The sequence below is a fragment of the Cyprinus carpio genome, chromosome B15, assembly GCF_018340385.1.
Source record: "Cyprinus carpio isolate SPL01 chromosome B15, ASM1834038v1, whole genome shotgun sequence".
Taxonomy (NCBI): Eukaryota; Metazoa; Chordata; class Actinopteri; order Cypriniformes; family Cyprinidae; genus Cyprinus; species Cyprinus carpio.
This window is the reverse complement of record NC_056611.1, coordinates 28,115,518-28,137,902: the sequence shown is the minus strand read 5'-3', so window position 1 is coordinate 28,137,902 and position 22,385 is coordinate 28,115,518. Positions and strand designations below refer to the sequence as shown.

General features: G+C 36.7%; 1 protein-coding gene across 1 annotated transcript; it reads right to left on the bottom strand.

The window, feature by feature from the left end:
- Positions 1–17,871: 17,871 nt before the first annotated feature.
- Positions 17,872–19,492, bottom strand: LOC109068208. The gene is made up of 3 exons (XM_042740234.1): positions 19,431–19,492; positions 19,201–19,322; positions 17,872–19,012 (listed from the first exon to the last, which is right to left on the bottom strand). The coding sequence occupies exons 2-3, from the start codon at positions 19,314–19,316 to the stop codon at positions 18,403–18,405; spliced, it is 726 nt and encodes a 241-aa protein (XP_042596168.1). The 5' UTR covers positions 19,317–19,322; positions 19,431–19,492; the 3' UTR covers positions 17,872–18,402.
- Positions 19,493–22,385: the final 2,893 nt, after the last annotated feature.

The window sequence follows — 22,385 nt, the reverse complement described above, 5'->3', positions numbered from 1 at the left end:
CCAAAGTCTTAACTCTACCCACAGATCAGGCTCTCCTGAAGCCAACAAGGAAGTGACTTAAACTATAATTCGTCAACTGGCCGCAAGAGACTGGCTGCAAAAGGGAGTCAGTCCCATAGACACCCCATGTTAAAATGCCCAAATTTACAGCAGAAAAAAAAAATGTTTACAGCCTGTTTCAAAAAATGATTTTGATCTATATCGCTAATTTTGCTCTTCATGTGAACTGTGAGGGGGGTAATTTATTTTATAACTCATCCGTTTAAATTATATTAAGCCTTATAGTTTCTGTATAATTAAGGGCGTGGCCTCTTGAGTGACAGGTGGATTGCCGCTGCTGACTGCCATCGAGCTAGGTGGGCGTGGTTTCAGCAACCAGCTCCCACCTTTTTGCCCATCTTCGATTATCCGGGAGTGACGCGCGGTGACGCGCTACCAAGATGGCGACGACCTGCTCCGCCCACTTTGAGCTTCAAAAACGCTCTTCAGGAATCTACGGGTAACGTCATGGACACTACGTCCATGTTTTTTATACAGTCTATGGGTGAGCCCTTATTTGCTACGTCAGACAGAGGCAGGATCTAACAGACGTCACTAAGTAACCACACACACGGATCAAGCCCACACCGCGGAAAACTGCGGGGAAAAAAACACGATTGGGCTGTTTTAAATAGCAATTTGGACTGGTTTTGATTTTTAAGTCCTGTCAACCCTGCCCCGCGCACAAAGCTCTGGTTATATTGTAGGCCTACATATAGCGTACGAGTCAATAGGTGGCACCAACTTTGCATAATAGCACAAAAGACCTTTAAAAAAAAATTTTTTTTTTAATTATTTATATATATATATATATATATATATATATATATATATATATATATATATATATATATATATGACCCCCTTAAATTTTTCACTCTGTTATATTGCAGCCATTTGCTAAAATCATTTAAGTTCATTTTTTTTCCTCATTAATGTACACACAGAACCCCATATTGACAGAAAAACAAAGAATTGTTGACATTTTTGCAGATTTATTAAAAAAGAAAAACTGAAATATCACATGGTCTTAAGTATTCAGACCCTTTGCTGTGACACTCATATATTTAACTCAGGTGCTGTCCATTTCTTCTGATCATCCTTGAGATGGTTCTACACCTTCATTTGAGTCCAGCTGTGTTTGATTATACTGATTGGACTTGATTAGGAAAGCCACACACCTGTCTATATAAGACCTTACAGCTCACAGTGCATGTCAGAGCAAATGAGAATCATGAGGTCAAAGGAACTGCCTGAAGAGCTCAGAGACAGATCTGGCCAAGGTTACAAAAAAAATTCTGCTGCACTTAAGGTTCCTAAGAGCACAGTGACCTCCATAATCCTTAAATGGAAGACATTTGGGATGACCAGAACCCTTCCTAGAGCTGGCCATCCAGCCAAACTGAGCTATCGGGGGAGAAGAGCCTTGGTGAGAGAAGTAAAGAAGAACCCAAAGATCACTGTGGCTGAGCTCCAGAGATGCAGTCGGGAGATGAGAGAAAGTTGTAGAAAGTCTACCATCACTGCAGCCCTCCACCAGTCGGGCCTTTATGGCAGAGTGGCCCGACGGAAGCCTCTCCTCAGTGCAAGACACATGAAAGCCCTCATGGAGTTTGTTAAAAAAACAGAGAAATAAGATTCTAATATGCAATCGAGGGAAAGATGAACTTTTTGGCCTTAATTCTAAGCGGTATGTGTGGAGAAAACCAGGCACTGCTCATCACCTGTCCAATAGTTCCAACAGTGACGCATGGTGGTGGCAGCGACATTCTGTGGTTGTTTTTCTGCTGCAGGGACAGAACGACTGGATGCAATCGAGGGAAAGATGAATGCGGCCAAGTACAGGGATATCCTGGATGAAAACCTTCTCCAGAGTGCTCAGGACCTCGCCTTAAACCCAATTGAGCAGCTCTGGAAAGACAATGACCCAAAGCACACAGCTAAAATAACCAAGGAGTGGCTTCACAACAACTCCGAGACTGTTCTTGAATGGCCCAGCCAGAGCCCTGACTTAAACCCAATTGAGCATCTCTGGAGAGACCTGAAAATGGCTGTCTACCAACGTTTACCATCCAACCTGACAGAACTGGACAGGATCTGCAAGGAGGAATGGCAGAGGATCCCCAAATCCAGGTGTGAAAAACTTGTTGCATCTTTCCCAAAAAGCCTCATGGCTGTATAAGATCAAAAGGGTGCTTCTACTAAATACTGAGCAAAGGGTCTGAATACTTATGACCATGTGATATTTCAGTTTTTCTTTTTTAGTAAATGTGCAAAAAATGTCAACAACTCTTTGTTTTTCTGTTAGTATGGGATGCTGTGTGTACATTAATGAGGGAAAAAAATGAACAAATGATTTTAGCAAATGGCTTCAATATAACAAAGAGTCAAAAATTTAAGGGGGGTCTGAATACTTTCCGTATATATATATATATATATATATATATATATATATATATATATATATATATATATATATATATATATATATATATAAAGCAAACAAACAAATAAATAAACATCATGAGTGAGTATGACCCGGGACTCTACTAAAACAGGGGCAATTTTAAGCTCAAACCACTGCGCAACGTTTTACTAAGGTTTCTGGTTTGAACGACATGTTTCCTGGAAACAGTGTGAAACGGGGTTTGAGATTTTCTCTTGTTTGATAAGTGTGTCAAAAATGTCAACCCAATCAGCAGCAACATGTAGGCTATATAAACCACGCGGTATTAAAGAGACAGCTCGCACAATGCAATTAAAATCCAAATAGATTCACAAGAGCAAGAATACTGTTTGCACATGTTTATTTACATTAGCACAAGTATAGATCTGGAACTTCTTTAAGTCTTGCTAAATATAATTTAGTAATTGCAATGTCTTCTGGTCCATATCCTTTCATTAGGAAGGTGTGCTAGACCTTAATGTAACATAAAAATACTATATATTTTGCTATTGTATTGTAGAGTGACACTTTCATGAACTTTTCTATACTCCTCTGATTATTTAATACTAAATATTACAATATCATAGCACAACAACAGTGATCAGCAATAATGATAAGATAAAAATAAAAAGGTATAGATCATAACACAATCGCTGAAGTAAGAAGTGGATTATCCTTCACCTGAAATTACATTTATATTACATTTACATTTAATCATTTAGCAGACACTTTTATCCAAAGCGACTTACAAATGAGAACAACAGAAGCATTCAGACCAATGAAAGAACAACAACAGTATACAAGTGCCATGACAAGTCTCAGTTAGCACAGAACTCGTAGCAAGGTTTTTTTTTTTTTTTAAAAGAATAGAAAAGACAAGAAAAAAAAAAAAAAAAAAATTAAAGTACCAGTATTAGTTGGTCAAGTGCTGGCGAGTCTTTAGATGTTTTTTGAAAATGAGTAAAGACTCAGCTGTTCGAATTGAGATCGGGAGGTCATTCCACCAGCCGGGCACAGTCCAGGAAAAGGTCCGTGAGAGTGATTTTGAACCCCTTTGGGATGGCACCACAAGGCATCGTTCACTTGAGGAACGCAAGCTTCTGGAGGACGCATAAGTTTGAACTAGTGAATTTAGGTATGTTGGCGCTGTGCCAGTGGTCGTCTTGTAGGAAAGCATCAGTACCTTGAATTTGATGTGAGCGGCTACTCACAGCCTCGTACTCATAGCCAGTGTAACCTAATGAGGAGAGGAGTAACGTGAGCTTTTTTTGGCTCATTGAAGACAACCCTCGCTGCTGCATTCTGGATCAGTTGCAGAGGCTTGATAGTACATGCAGGAAGGCCTGCCAAGAGAGCATTACAATAGTCCAGTCTGGAGAGAACAAGAGCTTTGACAAGAAGTTGGGTGGCTTTTTCATCCTGAAATGCGGAGCAAATGTTGGATCACAATAGAAACCACAGTTTCCACAAATCTCTTCACTCGATTGGGATGTTCTCTTTCATTCTGGACGGCAGGGCAGGGACTGTAACATTGAGCGTATTTTGCAGTATTAAACACATAATTTATACGAATTTCATCAGGCTCCGAAAATTCTTCAGAAATAACACAAAGAATGGCCTTCTCAGCTGCCATGGTTGCAACTCTTGCGTCATCAGAACGGTGTTCAACGCACCACCATTTCAGTTTAAAAAACGTTTTGCACCGTTTTTGTCAGGGGCTGAACGCAGCTCTGTTCACACTTCAAATCCATGAAGGGATCTACTTTTCAAATGAGAAACTCAACGAGATCTACCAACTGAAAAATAAATAAATAATACAATACATAAAAAAAATAAAAAAAAACTTGTTGGGACCAGTGCATGCATCTTTATATTGCATTCATTTAATTATAAATGTTTTTTTTTCTTATAAAAAAAGTTTAATTTTCAATATTACATTGAAAACAATCACAGAACAATAGATACAGTAGGTTACAAAAGCCAGGGTGTTTACCAATGTATTCTGATGACTTGCACTGAATGAAATTGGGCAGTTTTGCGTAGCCTAATCTTGGCAGATTAAAAGAATAAACATCACTGATCCTCACAAACTTCTCCAAAACACGCGAGCATCCGTAATAAAACACTAGCTGTACATTAATTTTGACAAATACGTGAATATACTGAACTGTGTTCAAGCAGAAATATGTTTTTTTGTGATCGGTGCGCCAAGAGCACACATTCGTTTGTGCATCAATAATAACGGACACACACGTGCTTTGAAGGCACAATCTGTAAGTTTTCGCTGCTGGAGGGCGCGTATTCAAAACAAACAGAGAAACAAAGGTGTAGTTTGATGACACCATGACTGAGTGTGGAATCATTGGAGTTGTCATCTTCATCCCCAAAGCCGATGCAATCGGACAGGACTCAGGCAGAAATCATGTTCATGGATGAGCTAATGTATTAAAGATTTATTAACATCATAGTATGAAGCAGGGTGAGGCAGAAACCCGTTGAAGCGAAGCGAGGTGGCTGAAGCGATTGCTAATGAGAGCTGAGCGTGACACGGTTAAGGCTAGAAGAGATCCATGCAGAGCAACTGGGCACGCGCATGTCAATACAGTGTCATTTTTGTCACACTGTACAACAATTATTACTATTTTTCCATTATTGTAAGGAGTAAGGTTGGGGTATGTGTAGCCGTTAATAAAACACAATCTTATAGGTAGAAAATTCAATTTATTGTTTGCTCTCGGTTTTAGCTGTATCCCTTCTAGCCACAACCGCGTCACGCCTGGCTCTCACTAGCAATCGCTTCAGCCACCTCGCTTCGCAGCGGAGCTTTTATTATGCCACAGTAGACTGCTTCGGCTCCTTCCGGTCATGAGTATGTGGGGAAAAGCAGCGCTGTTTTATCATACTGTATTTTAAAGTTCTGTTATAATGCTACTCTATGCAGTCGATACCTGTCTAATAAAATATTATAGCGTCTTTGGTGTTTTCATGTTTTCTACAGAAAAAACTGGAAATCGGGGGTTTATGACTCATTGGCAGGTGATGCAATGACACAGTCCACTACACTAGTTGAAATAGCTATTTCTCTGGATTTAAACATTCTTCTAAACATTTGGGAGTAATGCAAGTACACAAGTCATTAAAATGTATAACAGTGTCCTAGTGGTTTTTGGATATTTTCATTAAAAAATCTTATATATTGTGCCTTCAATGTTACTACTCCTGTATGCCACTCTAATTGTCTTTACCTTGATTACAGTCGTCATCCATTAAAGCTTTACTAGTGCAACACTGGCTTCTTTGACCCAACCGAGAGCTATAGTTTGCGTATCTCTTACAGCGGTTTTGTCCAAACCCCAGTTTCAGGTAGGTTAAGGGGCGGGGTTAGGTGTATGTCATTCGTAAAAATTCTTACGAATTGTGCAGCTCGTAAAATAATTTGACAAAATTCGTACAAATTAGCCACCTTGGTAAATATGTAAGAATTGCCATGAGATCAGGCTGGTATTTCACACAGTGTGATGAGAAACAGCTTGAACTGCTCCGAAATACAGAATATGTAGGCTACAAGAGAGGTGGTGCTGTTATTTATTTATAAACATTTTAAATTATTTTGCATATTAATCAATAATCTATTAATCTGTAAATTTATTATATTTTTATTTTTATTAAGATTGTATGGTTATAAAGGTAAAGGAAACCCTCCCATATGCACACTGCCTCCACTTAAAGCATGAATTAACATGAGTTTCATTCCACTTTCCTAAACACGATAAGCTGTTTTGCAGGTCAGTGAATCAAAACCAGCCCAACTGCTATTTAAAACTAGCCCAATCAAGCTTTTCCGCAGTTTTCCCCTCCATTGAAATCGCTTTCTGGGGGTAGGGGAGACATCGCTTTAACCAGCGACATAAAAAAAAAAAACAATAACAACAACCCGCGGCAACAGTGTAAAAGCAGCCCAGTTCCGAGAGCTCACCCCATGTGACGATGATCTGTGGGTAGAGTTAAATCAAAGACTTTGGTTAAATAGGTGGAGTGACTGCACTTCGACACAGGCATTACTAGCTACTAAAAATATTCTACCTAATGAATCCAAATGTTGATATTCCATCTGGTGATGCTGTTTACACAGCTGCTAAGGAATGCCTTAGTAAGTGTAAATGTAGGAGAAATATTACACATCAGCATCCTCGTTTACTTTATCAAATGTTTACGTTTTGTTTTTGTTGTTTTTGGCCTCAGAATCAGTTTGAAAGGCCATGAAAACACCTTCCACTCCACAAATTCAGTTTACTGCAGGGTCAGGGTGTATTCTGTCAAACTGTTTACCAATCACATTTCGCAGTCGGCAAAGCAAACTGTGGTACACGCCACTTCCAACACGCGATGAGTAACTGGCAAAGCACAATGTTCCTTCGTTTTTTTCCCAGCATGACACTATAGAGAGTAAGATAATTAAGAAGTAGAAGGCGGGGCAACAGTTAAAACATTTCAAAGTTAAAGTATATATATATATAATGTGTATATAATATAAATGTGTAAAATAAACAAACTTATACTTTAGATGACAAGGTATTTTTCACAAATAAATAGATATTTTAAAAATAGAATTAAAAAGGAAGTAAACACTGTAACCAACAGGGCACTCAGTATTCTGGGAAGTTTGTGTGCACTGGGAATCATATTTTTCAAACAAAGCCAGGGTAACCCTAATTTTACATACAACACACAGTGAAAATTACATGAATATGACGGTGGGCAAATGCATAAAGCGCAGCATAATTTGAAATCACGAGTTTATAGTTTAAAGCATTCAATTAACATGGGCCGACCTTTACACAGAGAACACGTGATCATGCTGGATACACATACACTCTTCACAAGATCTCACAGCTAGATTCGAATGAGTTTGCAAGGTTTGTGAAATTAAATGTTCATTAGTCATTCAAAGATTTGTTTAAACTATATATAAATGCGTATTTGCTTAATGTTGACGGCAAACGAGAACGTATTATAAAGTTTGCCTTTCTATTGCTAATAGGCCTAATATAAAAGCAATCGCTATAATACTTTCTGTATACATTAATTCCTCTGTTTAACCTCTGATTATTAGACAGACTTCTGTTCGTATTAGACAGAGCTGTTAACAACGACGACAAACAAGAGAGAGATTGTGAGCACTGTGTGCGCTCAGACACTGCCGCTCTCGGCGCTGTCAAAATAAAAGTCCGGCGCCCCGTCAAAATAAAAGTCCCGCCTCTAACACATCGGCCAAGCAGAAAAACATATCGGCCAATGCCGATATTTGAAAAATGCCAAATATCGGCTGATATACCGTCCATGTCGATATATATATCGGCCTTGGCAATATATCGGTCGACCACTACTTTCTATATTCTATCTACTTGTTATCTTTGTGTGTGTGTGTAGAGTAGTCAACATTTGAAGTGGATCAAATCTTAGGACAACTTTGATTAACTTTTTTGATCCACTTCAAATGTTGACTACTATATATATATATCACGCAATACCAAGACTGAGGTGCTCTTGAGCAAGGCACTGAACCCCCAACTGCTCCCCGGACGCCGCAGCATAAATGGCTGCCCACTGCTCCGGGTGTGTGTTCACGGTGTGTGTGTGTGTGTGTGTGTGTGCACTTTGGATGGGTTAAATGCAGAGCACGATTCTGAGTATGGGTCACCATACTTGGCTGTATGTCACGTCACTTTCACTTGTTGTTTTTTTAATTATGGGACTACACGACATTATTAAACTATCTTTGAATAAATTTTCAAATTATTATTATTTTAAATTATTGTATGGATCAGTAGGATAGGATCAGTAGGATCTTGTAATAAAGTAGCGGTGGTAGCAGACAGATTCTAAGGATCAGTTCTGGTTAGAAAGATGCGATCTAATCCTGTTTACATGAAATAAGTCTGCTCCCGAGCAGGTTTAAATTTACGGACCTGTTGCTATGACAGCAACTCCGGGATGAGCTTCGAAGAACCAAATAATCCAAGATCATGCCAAATCGTCAACAATCAAATCCAGCTAACTGAGTTAGCAACGTATGGAGAACGGGCCCCAGGGCTGTGTTTCTCAGTCTCTATGCTTTGATTAATGTGGCATACAAATGTGTATTACTCAGTTTTAAATGTTGGCACAAGTTAAGTTTTCATCATTTGCTTATTTGTGAAGGTGCAGATTTGCTTTTATTTACGTTGCATACATAGACACTGAACACAGACGTTTGGGTCTTTACATTTTTAGACAGTTTGAAATCACTGGTTTCCTCAAGACAAAAACAATCCAGAAGTTCCATGTTTTCGAGGGAACTTTGGAATTTTGGAAAATAAATGATACACAAACATTTTACAATTGGTTTACAAAGTAAGTGAAAACATTCTTTAGTATGAAGGTGGCAAATTTAACAGATGTGCCCTTCAAAAGTATATGTTTGTGTTTGTGTTTTTTGCCATTTGACATTTGGGTGTGTAAGGTAATCTTTACTGGAGATGTTTAAACCCTGCCAAAGACGTAGGTGAAAGAGTGAGTAATCATGTAGCTTTTGGCATCTTCTATTGATCTTGTAGTGATGCTGATGAAGAGGGCCAGTCAGGGGTCCAGGAACATAAATAGCCTCTCCTTCACTCTTGCCTCTGAAGAAGACTCACACATCATCTCTGAATCTTCAGCATTAATGGTAGGTAATGTTTTATACACTGTTTTTCATTCAGTTTGTTAGAGGTAGTCATTTACTCTTAATCATGAATTTTCTTTATTGGCATTGATGGTTCCATGTAGATATTTCTATTCCACAAAAGGCTCTTTATAGCGAAGAAAAGTTCTTTAGGTTATTAAAATGTTCTTTACACTAAGATAAAAGGAAGGAAATGTCAGTGTCAAATGTCACATATAGTTATTAAGTATAGTGTGTGCACATGTTTTATCTCTTTAGAAGATCATTGTGTTTCTGAATGGACTCCTGCTGCTCTTTCTGCTTCAGCGCTGGACAGAAAGTGTGGAAGAACAGAAGATGAACCTTACAATTCTTGCCTGAATAATAGACTTCTGTGAGTATAGTGCATAAAATCAAGATTTTAAAAAGAACTTTTTACTATATGATATAGCACAAAGAGGAAGTAGAGAAATTAATGTCATTAATAAACCGTGTTTGGTCTGCTGGTGATCACAAAACTGTTTTTATCTTGCTTTATTTAATGTTTTATAGCTATAAAGACACCAAAGCGTCACCGTAAGCCATCAGGAATCTATGTCAAGGGAACTTTGATCCTTTAAATGAGCACTTCTTGACTCTGTAGAATGCAACATGCCATTTTTAAATCAGAAAATCAGTTTTACAAGGGTGATGATGACCTCATGGCTGCAGGATCTTCTCTTTGTAATTGCAAAGAATCAGAAAATTGTAAAAGTAAGTCAGTGTCTGTCCTGCTCCAAAATGACTCATCCTTAACCTTTATAAACTATAACCTTTATAAATATAACATGACACCAAACCAGTGGCAGTTCTACATAGAATTACAGCCTGATCCAGACCCCCCCCACCCCCCCCAAAAAAAAAAAAAAAAACTAAAATCTGCACAAACAGTGATATTTTATTATAACAACAAAAGTGAAAGAGAAAATTATATTTCTCAATTGCACAAATCCTTCATTAGAACATTTGAAAAACACACTTAAGAGAATAGGGCACTTAAGAGAATTAGACAAAAACAATTCGATTTTTTTCCAATAACTTTTTGGGTTTCAGGATTTTTTTAAACCAAAATTTATATAAAGATGATTCTCAACTATGTTATGAAAGATATAATGGAATGAATTGATACACCATTTTAGTTTATGCAGTATGTGGGTAAAATGGCCATAAATTAATATTCCCATTCAATGCAATGTATCTATACACTGTCTCTAATCTGCATATTAATGTGTTCTTGGAGCAAGACGACTGGTTCTGAGGGTGACTCCTTGGAGTGGCTTCTGGTGTAGCTGGTGTGAACAATCCAGTCCATCGTGACTCCATCATTGACAGACATTGAACCGGGTTCATCATCCGCTACTATAGGACTCTGGTACTTCAAACATAAGTGCTTCGTCCCAGGGATCGGATACACCATCATCACATTACTCCTAAATGCTTTACTGACTGTGAGCCCTATGCTAAAGCCTTTCAGTCGATATAGGTTCTGTGATAGCTTTCCACAGTGTTCCTGTGACTGTGAAGGTGACGCTTTCAGATATTCTTTTATGTATTTCTTTCCAATCAGCTAGGAATATGAGTTATTACATCACCACTGTCATACTCTTCGTCTGGCTCTTTATCGCCGTGGGAGAAACAACAGATCCGGGACTGAAGCAATTGTTCGAACACTCACATCCGATGCTGGTCGATCGCCCTCCCCATCAGGATAATCTATGGTGGAGGCTTCTTAATTATACAGCTCAAACTGAGGGATTCTCTGATTGTTATGTGTGTGCTAATGCTCCGCATTCAACAGATAAGCCTTTTCGATTACAGCCTGTACCTCTTCCTGAAATCAAAACAAAATGTTTGATATGGTTACAAGCCATGATTGTGGGTTCACCTGAATCCTCTTGTACTGTTTGGTTGTCTGTGTTGAGCCTCCACTTTTCTCGGATGGGAATAGATGTTAGGTTAGCTGATGAATGTGCATCTGTGTGCACCTATATGCATGCTCAAGACTCGATTCCTTTAATACTCCATACGAGACCCTCCAACGAGATCCCGACAGACTCTATGCCTGCTTCCCTACAGGTACAAGGTAAAATAGGAGACGTAGCACCTATGTGCATATGTCAGAATGCTGGACTCGGAGATAGATGGTTAGGATATTCTGACTGTTCTCGTAGATATGTAAATATAGGACTGTTTTGGGGGCCTTCCATGTCTTCTGGGAATCTGTGGTCCATGGCAAATACTACTCCATACCAACTAATGACTAATAATGGACTACAAATACTTCAAGTTTATCCTGATTCTGTAATCCCAACCTCTGAAACTGTGTATTTACCGTTAAAAGAAAGATATTGGATTTGCGGTAATAATGCTTATCGGTGGCTGCCTAAGCAATGGTCAGGATGTTGTTATATTGGCTTGCTTAACACTCACCTGACCTTCTTGTCTAAAACAGGAGCACCACTAATTAGCCGTCGAACTAAGCGTTCACATCCAGAATACAGACCCCATCAACGTGTTTCTTTGGGCACTAAAATCCTGGAGGGATTTGTCCCATGGTATGGTTCTGTACATAATGCATATCTAATCGATAATATTAGTCTAGAACTGGAATCATTTGCTAATTATGCTATTGAAGGATTCCATTTATTAACAGATGAGATGAAAAATCTTAAATTGGTTGCTTTACAAAATCGTGCAGCTCTTGATTATATTCTTGCGCGAGAGGGTGGAGTTTGTGCTGTAATTGGAGATCAATGTTGTACGTATATTCCTGATATACAAAACAATATGACTGATGTGATTCAACACATGAAACAGCTACGAGAGGAGATAGAGAAGAGTAGTACTGTTTCTGATGGAACTAATGCCTTTTCATGGATTAAAAATGCCCTTGGAGGATATTTTTGGGGGCTTCTCAATGATTTTGGTACTTGTTTTGCTATAATTGTTACCGTCCTCCTCCTGGTGTATGTTTGTGTACGTATGATTATGATGCTTTGTAAGGTTATTGATTAAAAAGCATAATTCCCACATGTATGCTGTGCCTAGAAAGAGAAAAAGTTGTGATGTAGTTTAAAACTGAAGGAGATGGTAAGCTGTAGTCAGTCCTCAACCCAGCAAAAGTCCAGGGGAAGATAGTGGTCGGATTCTTTCAGTGGTCCTCGTCTGACAATCCGGTTGAAGATTTCCTGTCAATTTCTTTTAAGTGGCTGGGTTTAGAGAGGTATCTGCAGTCCTACCTGAATTTTTTTCATTTACTCTTCTGTATCCTTTAAGTATATACATTTATACATATAATCATTCATCTTTTTCTTTTTGGAGTTATCTTTTACATATATTGATGATGTATTTTTCTTTGATTAAGGAAAGAAAGTTATGGTGGCGAGTCTTATTAAGACTCAAGTGGGGTAATTGGTGTATCAACCTTTGAGAATTTGCATATTCAGATGTATCTTCTGTATTATTAAATGTTTTATGAATTATTTTAATATGTTATTTCAATATTAACAATGTTATTAACAATTTTATATAACTGGGTATTAAGTTGAGTCTGTTTTATACAATGAGCTTAGCCCTTTTATACTATTTGTCAAAACAACTGTCAATGTTTCAATAATAGATATTATCTTGGTTCCTGGGGGGGGGGGTCATGATATGCTTGGTTAATACTGAACTTGTTATGTTTGATTTAGAAATAGCCCTTCTGTTCCTTGATGCAATGACAACTTTTTTGTTGAACACAATGTTCTTTGTATCTGCAGGGAATAAAAAGGTTATGTCTCGCACCCCTCTTTACTTACTTCTCCTCTCTTCACTCTCGTGAAACTTCCCCTTTTTCGGCTTCACTCTCTAGACTATTTGGGGTGCACCTTAAACCTTAAAGACTCAGACTCAAAACTTTAAGAAGGTTTTTATTCAATTCAGGTGGGATAATTATTCATCACATATTGTTTTTATTAATTGTAGATGGTGTTCAATCCGTCATAAATGGATTGTTACTAAAACTATCCTAACAGTTGATTTGTATTTTCTGACTTCAAAGGTGATTATTAAAATTAAGTGTTTCATTTTCAAGTTATGATTTACAGTTTCTGTTCTTCAAAATTTTCTGAATAAAAGTTTATTCAGCTGTGGCCTAACTCAATCAGCAGCTGTGGCCTAATGGTTAGAGTGTCTGACTTGTAACCGGAAGGTCGCAGGTTCGAGTTGTAGGTGGGGGAAGTGAATGAACAGCACTCTCTTCCACCCTCAATACCCATGGCTGAAGTGCCCTTGAGCAAGGCACTGAACCCCCAACTGCTCCCCGGGTGCTGGATATAGCTGCCCATTGCTCCGGGTGTGTGTTCACAGTGTGTGTGTGTGTTCACTGCTGTATGTGTGCACTTGGATGGGTTAAATGCAGAGCACCAATTGTAAGGTAACCATACTTGGCAAATGTTTTGAAAAAAAAAAAAATGTTTTATTGTGACCAGCCTAAGGCACACCTGTGCAATAATCATGCTGTCTAATCAGCATCTTGATATGCCACACCTGTGAGGTGGATGGATTATCTTGGCAAAGGAGAAGTGCTCACTAACACAGATTTGTGAACAATATTTGAGAGAAATAGGCCTTTTGTGTACAGAGAAAAAGTCTTAGATCTTTGAGTTCAGCTCATGAAAAATGGGGGCAAAAACAAAAGTGTTGGGTTTATAATTTTGTTCAGTGTAGGTATATGCTTAAAGTGTACTAAGTATACTTGAAGTTGTTCCAATTTAGCACAAAAAGTACACTAAATACACTTAAAGTTATACTTTAGCATAATTTAATTACCACTAAAATACACTTAGTACAAAAAATAGTTGTTCCAAAATAGCACACTTCAAGTTAAATAATCATTAACACACTTCAAGTATACTGACAATTAGTCTGGCTGTAAGTATACTTGGTATACTTACCATGGGGAAAACAAAAAGAATACCCACTTTATATGATGTTTACTATAATTAATGAAATATGATTTAAAATGTTGCTGTGGGTATTGCGCAAACTGCATTTCCAAAACATTTCTGTTATTTTCTGTTACATTGTGGTGCAATGCCTTGTGGTCAGTTTGTCAGTTGGTTTGGTGGGTGTAAGGATCTAGCAGTTGTGTGTGTGTGTGTGTGTGTGTGTGTGTGTGTGTGTGTGTGTGTGTGTGTGTGTGTGTGTGTGTGTGTGTGTGTGTGTGTGTGTGTCAGTTATTGTATTGCTTCATTCTCCACACGTTCACATTACAGTATTTACAAACAGATGCATTCAAATTCGCCATTTGAGAAACTATTTATCAGCTTGATCTGTTTAGCCTTGTGCAATTGTGATTAATATTGCAATGTGTTGCGGCACCTTGTGGTCTGTTTGACATCAAGCTTTGTGAATGACCTTGTGAAAAAAAAAAAAAAAAAAAAAAAAAAAAAAAAAAAAAAGTGAAAGTCGTGACATTTGCCAAGTATGGTGATCCATACTCGGAATTGGTGCTCTGCATTTAACCCATCCAAGTGCACACACACAGCAGTGAGAAGTGAACACACACCCAGAGCATTGGGCAGCTATACTGTATATCCAGCGCCCGAGGATGTCATGCTGTTTTAAGTATTTTTATTTTCACTGTAAATACAAACACACTTACATCTGCACATTTTGCATTATATCTGCAAGGTCTTGCTATGTTCTCCTCTTTGACCTCTTGAGACACATGGGTGTGTTTATGAGCATTAATGTGCTCTCATCTTCAAATGAAATTCACACAAAGTTTGCTAAACAGACAGAAATATTTTATTTGTTTAAGCAGGAGCAAGATTATTTTAAAAATGCATTTCACTAGTTCATCTAAGCATACTGAATTTCAAAACAATAGACAGTACATCTCAGTACAGAATCATGCAAGAAATGAATGTTAATGTATAAATCTTAGTTTTCTGGTGGAGGCAGACATTGGGCATTGATGGCAGTGTTTCCTTCTCCTTTACAAGCGTAACACTGAGTCTCACTCTCACAGAGGTAGAGAGGAACATGAGCCACAATCTGCTTAAATTTGGTCTGAAGATCTTTTTTAGTATCAAACTTCCAGAAATTCTTGAAGACAAAAGCTTTAATTCCACTGTGTTCTTTCCAGTTCTCCAGGGCATTCAAAATGCTGTGGCTGCCATTCTCATCCAGACATGTATTGACGCAGGGAGACTCAAATGTGTAGAAAACAGAGCAGCTGTCTTTTCTTTTATTCAAAAGATTGGTCATGGGTGAGTTGTCAGCAGGATTCAGCAAGAGAGACTCTGAATGGATGTTGTATTTCTTCTTTTTTCTAGTTCCCGCAGCGATGGTAAAGTGCGTTTGTTTCATCAGTAATAGCATTTTTCACATTCATGGCATCCTCTTGAGTCAGGAAGTTGTTCTGTGAAGGATTGAAGTTCTGTTGACACTGATCCTTTGGCACGTTGATGGCTACAGCGTACTGACGAGGATGTCCATCTTTATTATCAACTCTCTTGTAGCTGGAACACAGTAAACAGGATCAGTATTGCTAAAGACACACACCCATCATGTCTTCTAATTTCTCTGCTTCCTCTTTGTTGCTCTACATCCTCATTTCTTACTTTAAGAAACTCTTTAAACTCTTATTTTTTTTATTAGATTTAATAGAAGAAAGACTTACTTGTTTTCAAAGAAGTTTATAATACTGGCGAGAGTACTGATGTCCACATTGTCACCTTCAACGCTTTCTATCCAATTAGGAACCAGGAGCAGCAGGAATCCACTCAGAAATACTGTGAACTTCTAAAATCATAAAACACAGCCCATGCAGAAAAACAAAATAAATTCATCGATACCACGTGCATAGTTGTCATATATATATATATATATATATATATATATATATATAAAACATAAACTATATTACTCGAATGAGTCTCGAATGTGACTAACCATGTTTGCTGTTCCAAATTTTTAAGTCCAGAGATGCTGTGTGAGTCTCCACAGAAGAAGGAGTGATAAGAGTGAGGAGAAAATTAATCAGATTTATTCTGAGACTGGACCAGCCCCCTTCTTAAAAAAAAAAAAAAAAAAAAAAAAAAACATTTTGTAATCATCACTCACTTTCCTAATCTAAATAAAGGATGAAAATAATAAGCAGGGACTCAAAACCGCCCCAAAAATCCGCAAAAGTGCAAAACTCACTCTATAGTTCACAGATCCAAATGTCTGATTAAGACCTTGAAGTTGGTTAAAATGTCACAAGCCAGTGTTTGTAGAGTGAGTGTTGCACTTTTCTTGTAATGATAGTGCCATAAAATAATGTCTTCAATATTTTGTGTTTGCTTTTAGAAAGAGACAATTATTATGGATAAGATAAAACATATTATTTGGTTATGTTAATACAATCTAATTAATCTGTTTTGTAGAATTCAGAAACTATTGTTATTAGTGACACTGGTAGCTGTTAACCTATTTGCTGGTGCTCGCACTCATGCAGGAGATTGAACATGATTCAGTGCTCCGATTATATACTCACGGTGATGTTCTTTTTTGTTTTTTGCTTAACATACTTCAATGGTATGAGGATGACTGGATGCTTTCAGCTGATTTCCTATTTAACTGTCACCAACTGAACTGCAGTGGTCCAGCTATTTCTAATATAGTGAATTAAGCTATAAACTCAATCATAATGCATGTTTCCATCTGACATGTATTTTGAGGTGCAGCTCGTCATATTATTGGAACTTCACTAGTTAGCAGTAACCTGAATATGTAAGTAGATTTGTGTTAGATCTTTGGAATGAAAATATGGATATTTTATTTGTAAACATCATTTTCGCTAATATCAGTTCATGTCAAAACATTAGTGAGCTAAGCCAGTAGTAGTACTGTTGTAAAGATGGCTAAAGTTGGGGAAAGCAGCAGAACAGATAAACCTAATTATCTGATTTAGAGCGGAACTTAGGAGCGGGTTCGTGAATCTTTTGATTCAGATCAGAAATTCGCAATTCTTTTTGCGAATTGAATGATTCACAAACCACACTCCAAAGTCCTGATCTGAAATTATGGTTCACGAATCATTATTCAGATCAGGACTTCGGAGCACAAACCATTTGATTTAGACAGGAACTTCGCGTACTTCGTAGCGCGTATTGCGAATTATTTGATTCAGATAGGTATACTTTGGAAACGGTTCGTGAATCTTTTGATTCAGATCAGAAATTCACAGCGTGGATCGCGAATCATTTGATTCAGATCGGGACTTCAGAGCACGTATCAGAAACCTTTTTTTTTTTCAGATTTTTATTTATTTTTTTACTAAACACTACAAAACATCAAACCATTAAGGTAGTATAGTTATAAAACCAAAACAAAAGGAAAAGAAAGAAAAAAATACACAAATACAAATCCCTTAAGAAAATGAATCATGGTTTTACTAAAAGAGTAGTAACATTGTTTTTGTTGTTGTTGTTGTTTTTACATATGTAATTTAGCTAGCAGAAAACAAATTAATTAAGTTATAGACTATTTACCTTCTCTTTCGAGTAGTCAAACAATCCAAAGAAAACATCTTCAAAACAGAAAGAAAAGTCACTTATGAGATTGAATGAAAGTTAAAAAAAAATCTAACCAAAATTTCTTTTTATGGGTACATTACCAATAACAACTCGAGTTCGAGAATGAGTTCATTTTTATTTTATGCAGCATTTAAATGTGGTTGTCACTCCTGAAACTTTACAGGAGTGGTGTCTATGGTATAACTGTCTTCCAGTCGTAATAATCAACAGTATTGTCCAGGGCCTGGTTGCAACAATCCACTTAAGGTAAGAACCCCCTGTAAAGTCTTCAGGCGTTTGCGGCAGCTGGCTGAAGACCCTGATGTCATTTAGCAAGAGTGTAGCATGACGTCTAGGTTACACCTCATGCTTTCCAAAATCCTTCTCTTTGATATTTTTATGAGAACTGTGGGTGTGTTTATGTGCATTACTGCAGCCCATAGCCTACTCCGATCTTAAAAATCATCCTTTGTAAGTTTGGATAAATGAATAAATGTAAATGTAAAGCAAATGTTTACCAAGTGGAAGTATTTTATTTGTTTGAATAAGAATCAAGATTAATTTTTAAATGCATTTTAGTTGTTCATCTATGCATATTGAATTTAAAAACAAAATATAGCAGATCCTAATTAAGACTCACAGAACTGTTAAAATTCATCTTTGATCTTTTTTTGAGGAAGACATTGGGCGTCGATGGGAGTGTTTCCTTCTCCTTTACAAGCGTAACACTGAGTCTCACTCTCACAGCGGTAGAGAGGAACATGAGCCACGATCTGCTTGAATTCAGTTTGAGGATCTTTTTCAGTGTCATACTTCCAGAAATTCTTGAAGACAAAAGCTTTGATTCCACTGTGTTCTTTCCAGTTCTCCAGGCCCTTTAAAATGCTGTGTCTGCCTGTCTCATCCAGACATGTATTGACGCAGGGAGATTCAAATGTGTAGAAAACAGAGCAGCCGTCTCTTCTTCTATTCAAAAGTTTGGTCATGGGTGAGTTGTCAGCAGGATTCAGCAGCAAAGACTCTGAATGCATGTTGTATTTCTTCTTTTTTCTAGTTCCCGCAGCGATGAGTTCTGTACCTTGGTAAAGTGCGTTTGTTTCATCAGTAATAGCATTTTTCACATTCATGGCATTCTCTTGAGAAATTCTCAGAAAGTTGTTCTGTGCAGGATTGAAGTTCTGTTGACACTGATCCTTTGGCACATTAATGGCTACAGCATACTGACGAGGATGTCCATCTTTATCAACTCTCTTGTAGCTGGAACACAGTAAACAGGATCAGGTAGTTTTAGGTGACTAATGACACTCCCATGTTTTAATTTATGACCATTTGACAGACAGCTTCCTGTTACTGTTGTGACTTCCTTGTTGCTAACTTTGTTGTTAACTTTTAATGTAAACAGGAACTTTGGGCTTTTTAATATTTTATAGAAACTGGAGACTTACTTTTGCTCGACAAAATCAATAATACGTGCGAGAGTATTGATGTCCACAGTGTCACCTCCAATGCCTTCTGTCCAATCAGGAAGCAGAAAGAGCAGCAGGAGTCCGCTTAGAAACATAGTGGGCTTCAAAAATCCCAAAACACACACACACAGAGAAAAAATAAATTTGTAAATACAAAGTAGTTCATCAGAAACACTCCTGCAAGCCCATTCAAAGTTAAACAAACCTACTCCCAAAATCACTTGTGTGATATGAGTCTTGATTGTGATTGACTATGCTGTGTCTTGTTCCAGGTGATGAATGATAAAAGTGAAAGAGAAAGTAGATTTATTTTAGTCTGCACCAGCCCTCTTCTTAAAAAGACTGTAGAATCCCTGAATTATCCAATAATAAAACAACTGACATTTTATGTGTGTACCACTGATCCATAATAGAGAACATTATATATAGACCAGTGGTTTGTTCAGATCTTAAAAATAATCTTTTTTTTTTCTTTTTTTTTTCTTTTTTCTTTTTTCTTTTTTTTTTTTATTAACTATTTAACACTCAAATAACACGTTACAATATATCACAACAACAATAAAATGAAACTAGAAATAAAGGGAACACCGAGAACAGCCAGGGGAGAGAAAATCTAATTAGCTTCTGAATAAAGAGAATTATATGAATATATATGAATAAGTAAACAAACAGAAAAATACAATGCAAAGTAATACATTTTACAGGGGAATCTCTTAAAAAGAATCAGTTACTACATTATTACATTCAGTGACGTGCTTCACTCGGCAACCCGCCAAAATAGAAGTTCGCAGATTTTAGGTTTGAAATTGTTGAAAATTCAAAAAATAAATAAATAAATATTAACATTGTATTTTTTAAGCGTACTATAAAACAACTGTATTTTTATTTAACACTCTTTTATTTTAAAATATAAAACTTTATTTTGTTAATATTTTGAAGTGCAATAAAGCTATTATTACTACTATTAATTATTTTGTTTTTATAGTTATATTTATAGTTATATTTAATGGCTCACACTCACCAAACCAAACCTAAGCACCAAACCAATTCTCCAGTTGCTATCATGAGAACCAGATTGAAAATCTTACGTTCACCCCATATATATATAATATATTTACACACGCTCACACAAACCCAAATATAAAATTTCAATATGGACTTTATTTATGGTTTTTATGATGTTTTAGAGGTAGAGTTGCAGGTGTAATTACACACCAGTAGATGGCAGAATTGAGATGAAAATACATTAGCGGATATCCAAGGATGCAATGCAGTTCTGTGCATGAATATAAAATAGATTATAATAAATTTAGATCGGTGTATATGTATATATCTACAGTTTAAAGTAGTCTTAAGCTATACTAAATATTGCAGAGCCAATTGAGATTTGATTTAAATCTATTTTCTGTTGGCGGAGAAGACACTAACAATTACCTGGTCATATTTTGTTTACAACATAAGCTACATGATATTAACTTTTATATGAAAACAATATCTCACTCAAAATCACAGCTGTGACTCTTGACTGTGTGATGTTGCTTATTTAAATGAAAAAAAAAAATTCATGTGTCATCATTTTGAAAATGTTACAGTAAACTGATGCACAAAAAATTGTAAAACATATGAAATAACTTTCTTGCTCATTATTACTGAAAAAAAAATGTTTTTTCTTTTTCTTTTACTTGAGTGTAATCCAGTCAAGACACATGTTTGAGGATCAGATGAAAAAAAGATCAGTCTGTAGTTTTATTTTCATCTGTCTCTCTGTGTGATGAACATGTGCCAGACCTGTGAACTTTGAACTTTGACCCCTCAGATGACAGAGCAGGGTGAAGGAGAGGACGCTGTTTGAAGGCTGGCATTTACAGGGGAAGACAGAGGTCAAAAGAAGCTTCTGAGAGCGAAAGAAAGAAAGGGTTTGACATAAAATAGCATCTGTCTCCCTGTCCGTTGTTCTTGAGGTGTTTGAGGAGGTTTTCAGTGTTTTCTAGGCCACAGGTGAAGCGTTTGATCAGCTGTGGAAGAACAGAGACGTGAATCATCCTGGAAAGTGTCAGCTATGACTGCAGACAGATGTGTGAGAGATCACACACATGTGCTAAATTCTGTTGTTTTTATGTAAAATGAATTATAATGACTGCAGACCAGTGATATTTTAGTATCGAGATACAATTATCGATTTGATTAATATTATGTTGTTGTTGTTTTTTTAAGTGAAGTGTTGCATGTTTGTATCATCATCATCATCATTATTTTTAAAAAGTCAGTAGTTTTAATGAATTTTTATTTCAGTTTTTTTAGTTATGTTAGTACCATTTTAGTATCAAGTTAAACTAAATTAATATTGAAAAGGCTATTTTATTAATTTTAAGTTTTAATTAACTATAATAACCCTGATGCAGACTAATTCAATTCCTAAACTTTATCCTAAACCCAAATTCTAAAAACATTTAGGATTAACATTTTAAAATTTTTAATTTTTTTAAAAAGACATATTAGCTCATAAATAAATGTTGCAATTGTCAACATCTGCAAAAGCTTCCAAATGAAGGATTTGTTTCCAAATGTATATAGCAAAGTACACACACACACAAACAGGGTTTATTATCATACAATGAATGATTTAATTATGCAAAATATCTGGAGGATACAGATACACACTCACACACATACAAAATAAATTAATTTAAAAAACATTCAGTTGTTGTGGCTGTAATATCAGTATTTTTTAGAGCTTTCAGTATTTTACCATCTTATGACAAGAAGATAAACAACATAAGAAAGGTTTTAAGTTTTATTGGGGATGACCAAATTTATATTGCAGTTTTAAGCATATCAGATTATACTAAATCAGCTAAATAAACTTCAAAGTCATTTTCACAGTGCACCTTTTAACACTACGGCACCGCTATATGAATTATTTCAAACAAGTATGATTTTGAACTTTCAAGTTCCAGAATACTGTATCATTTTCCAGTCGTCCCTCATGTAAAAAAACAAACGCATCATTCAGATTTCAAGGAATGCATGAGAAGAAGTTCACTGTCCGCTATAAAACATTTGTCTTTTATTTCCAACACGTATCCAGCCCAGCGCTCTCGTCTGGCCTCATAAGAGCGGCTCTGAGTGGCTGCGAATGTCTCGTATGAATATGACCATTTCTC

Coding starts and splice junctions, on each gene's coding strand:
- LOC109068208 (XM_042740234.1), bottom strand. CDS start 19,316: ATGTTTCTAAGCGGACTCCTGCTGCTCTTTCTGCTTCCTGATTGGACA. Junction 19,013..19,200: donor ATTGATTTTGTCGAGCAAAA/GTAAGTCTCCAG, acceptor ACTGTGTTCCAG/CTACAAGAGAGTTGATAAAG.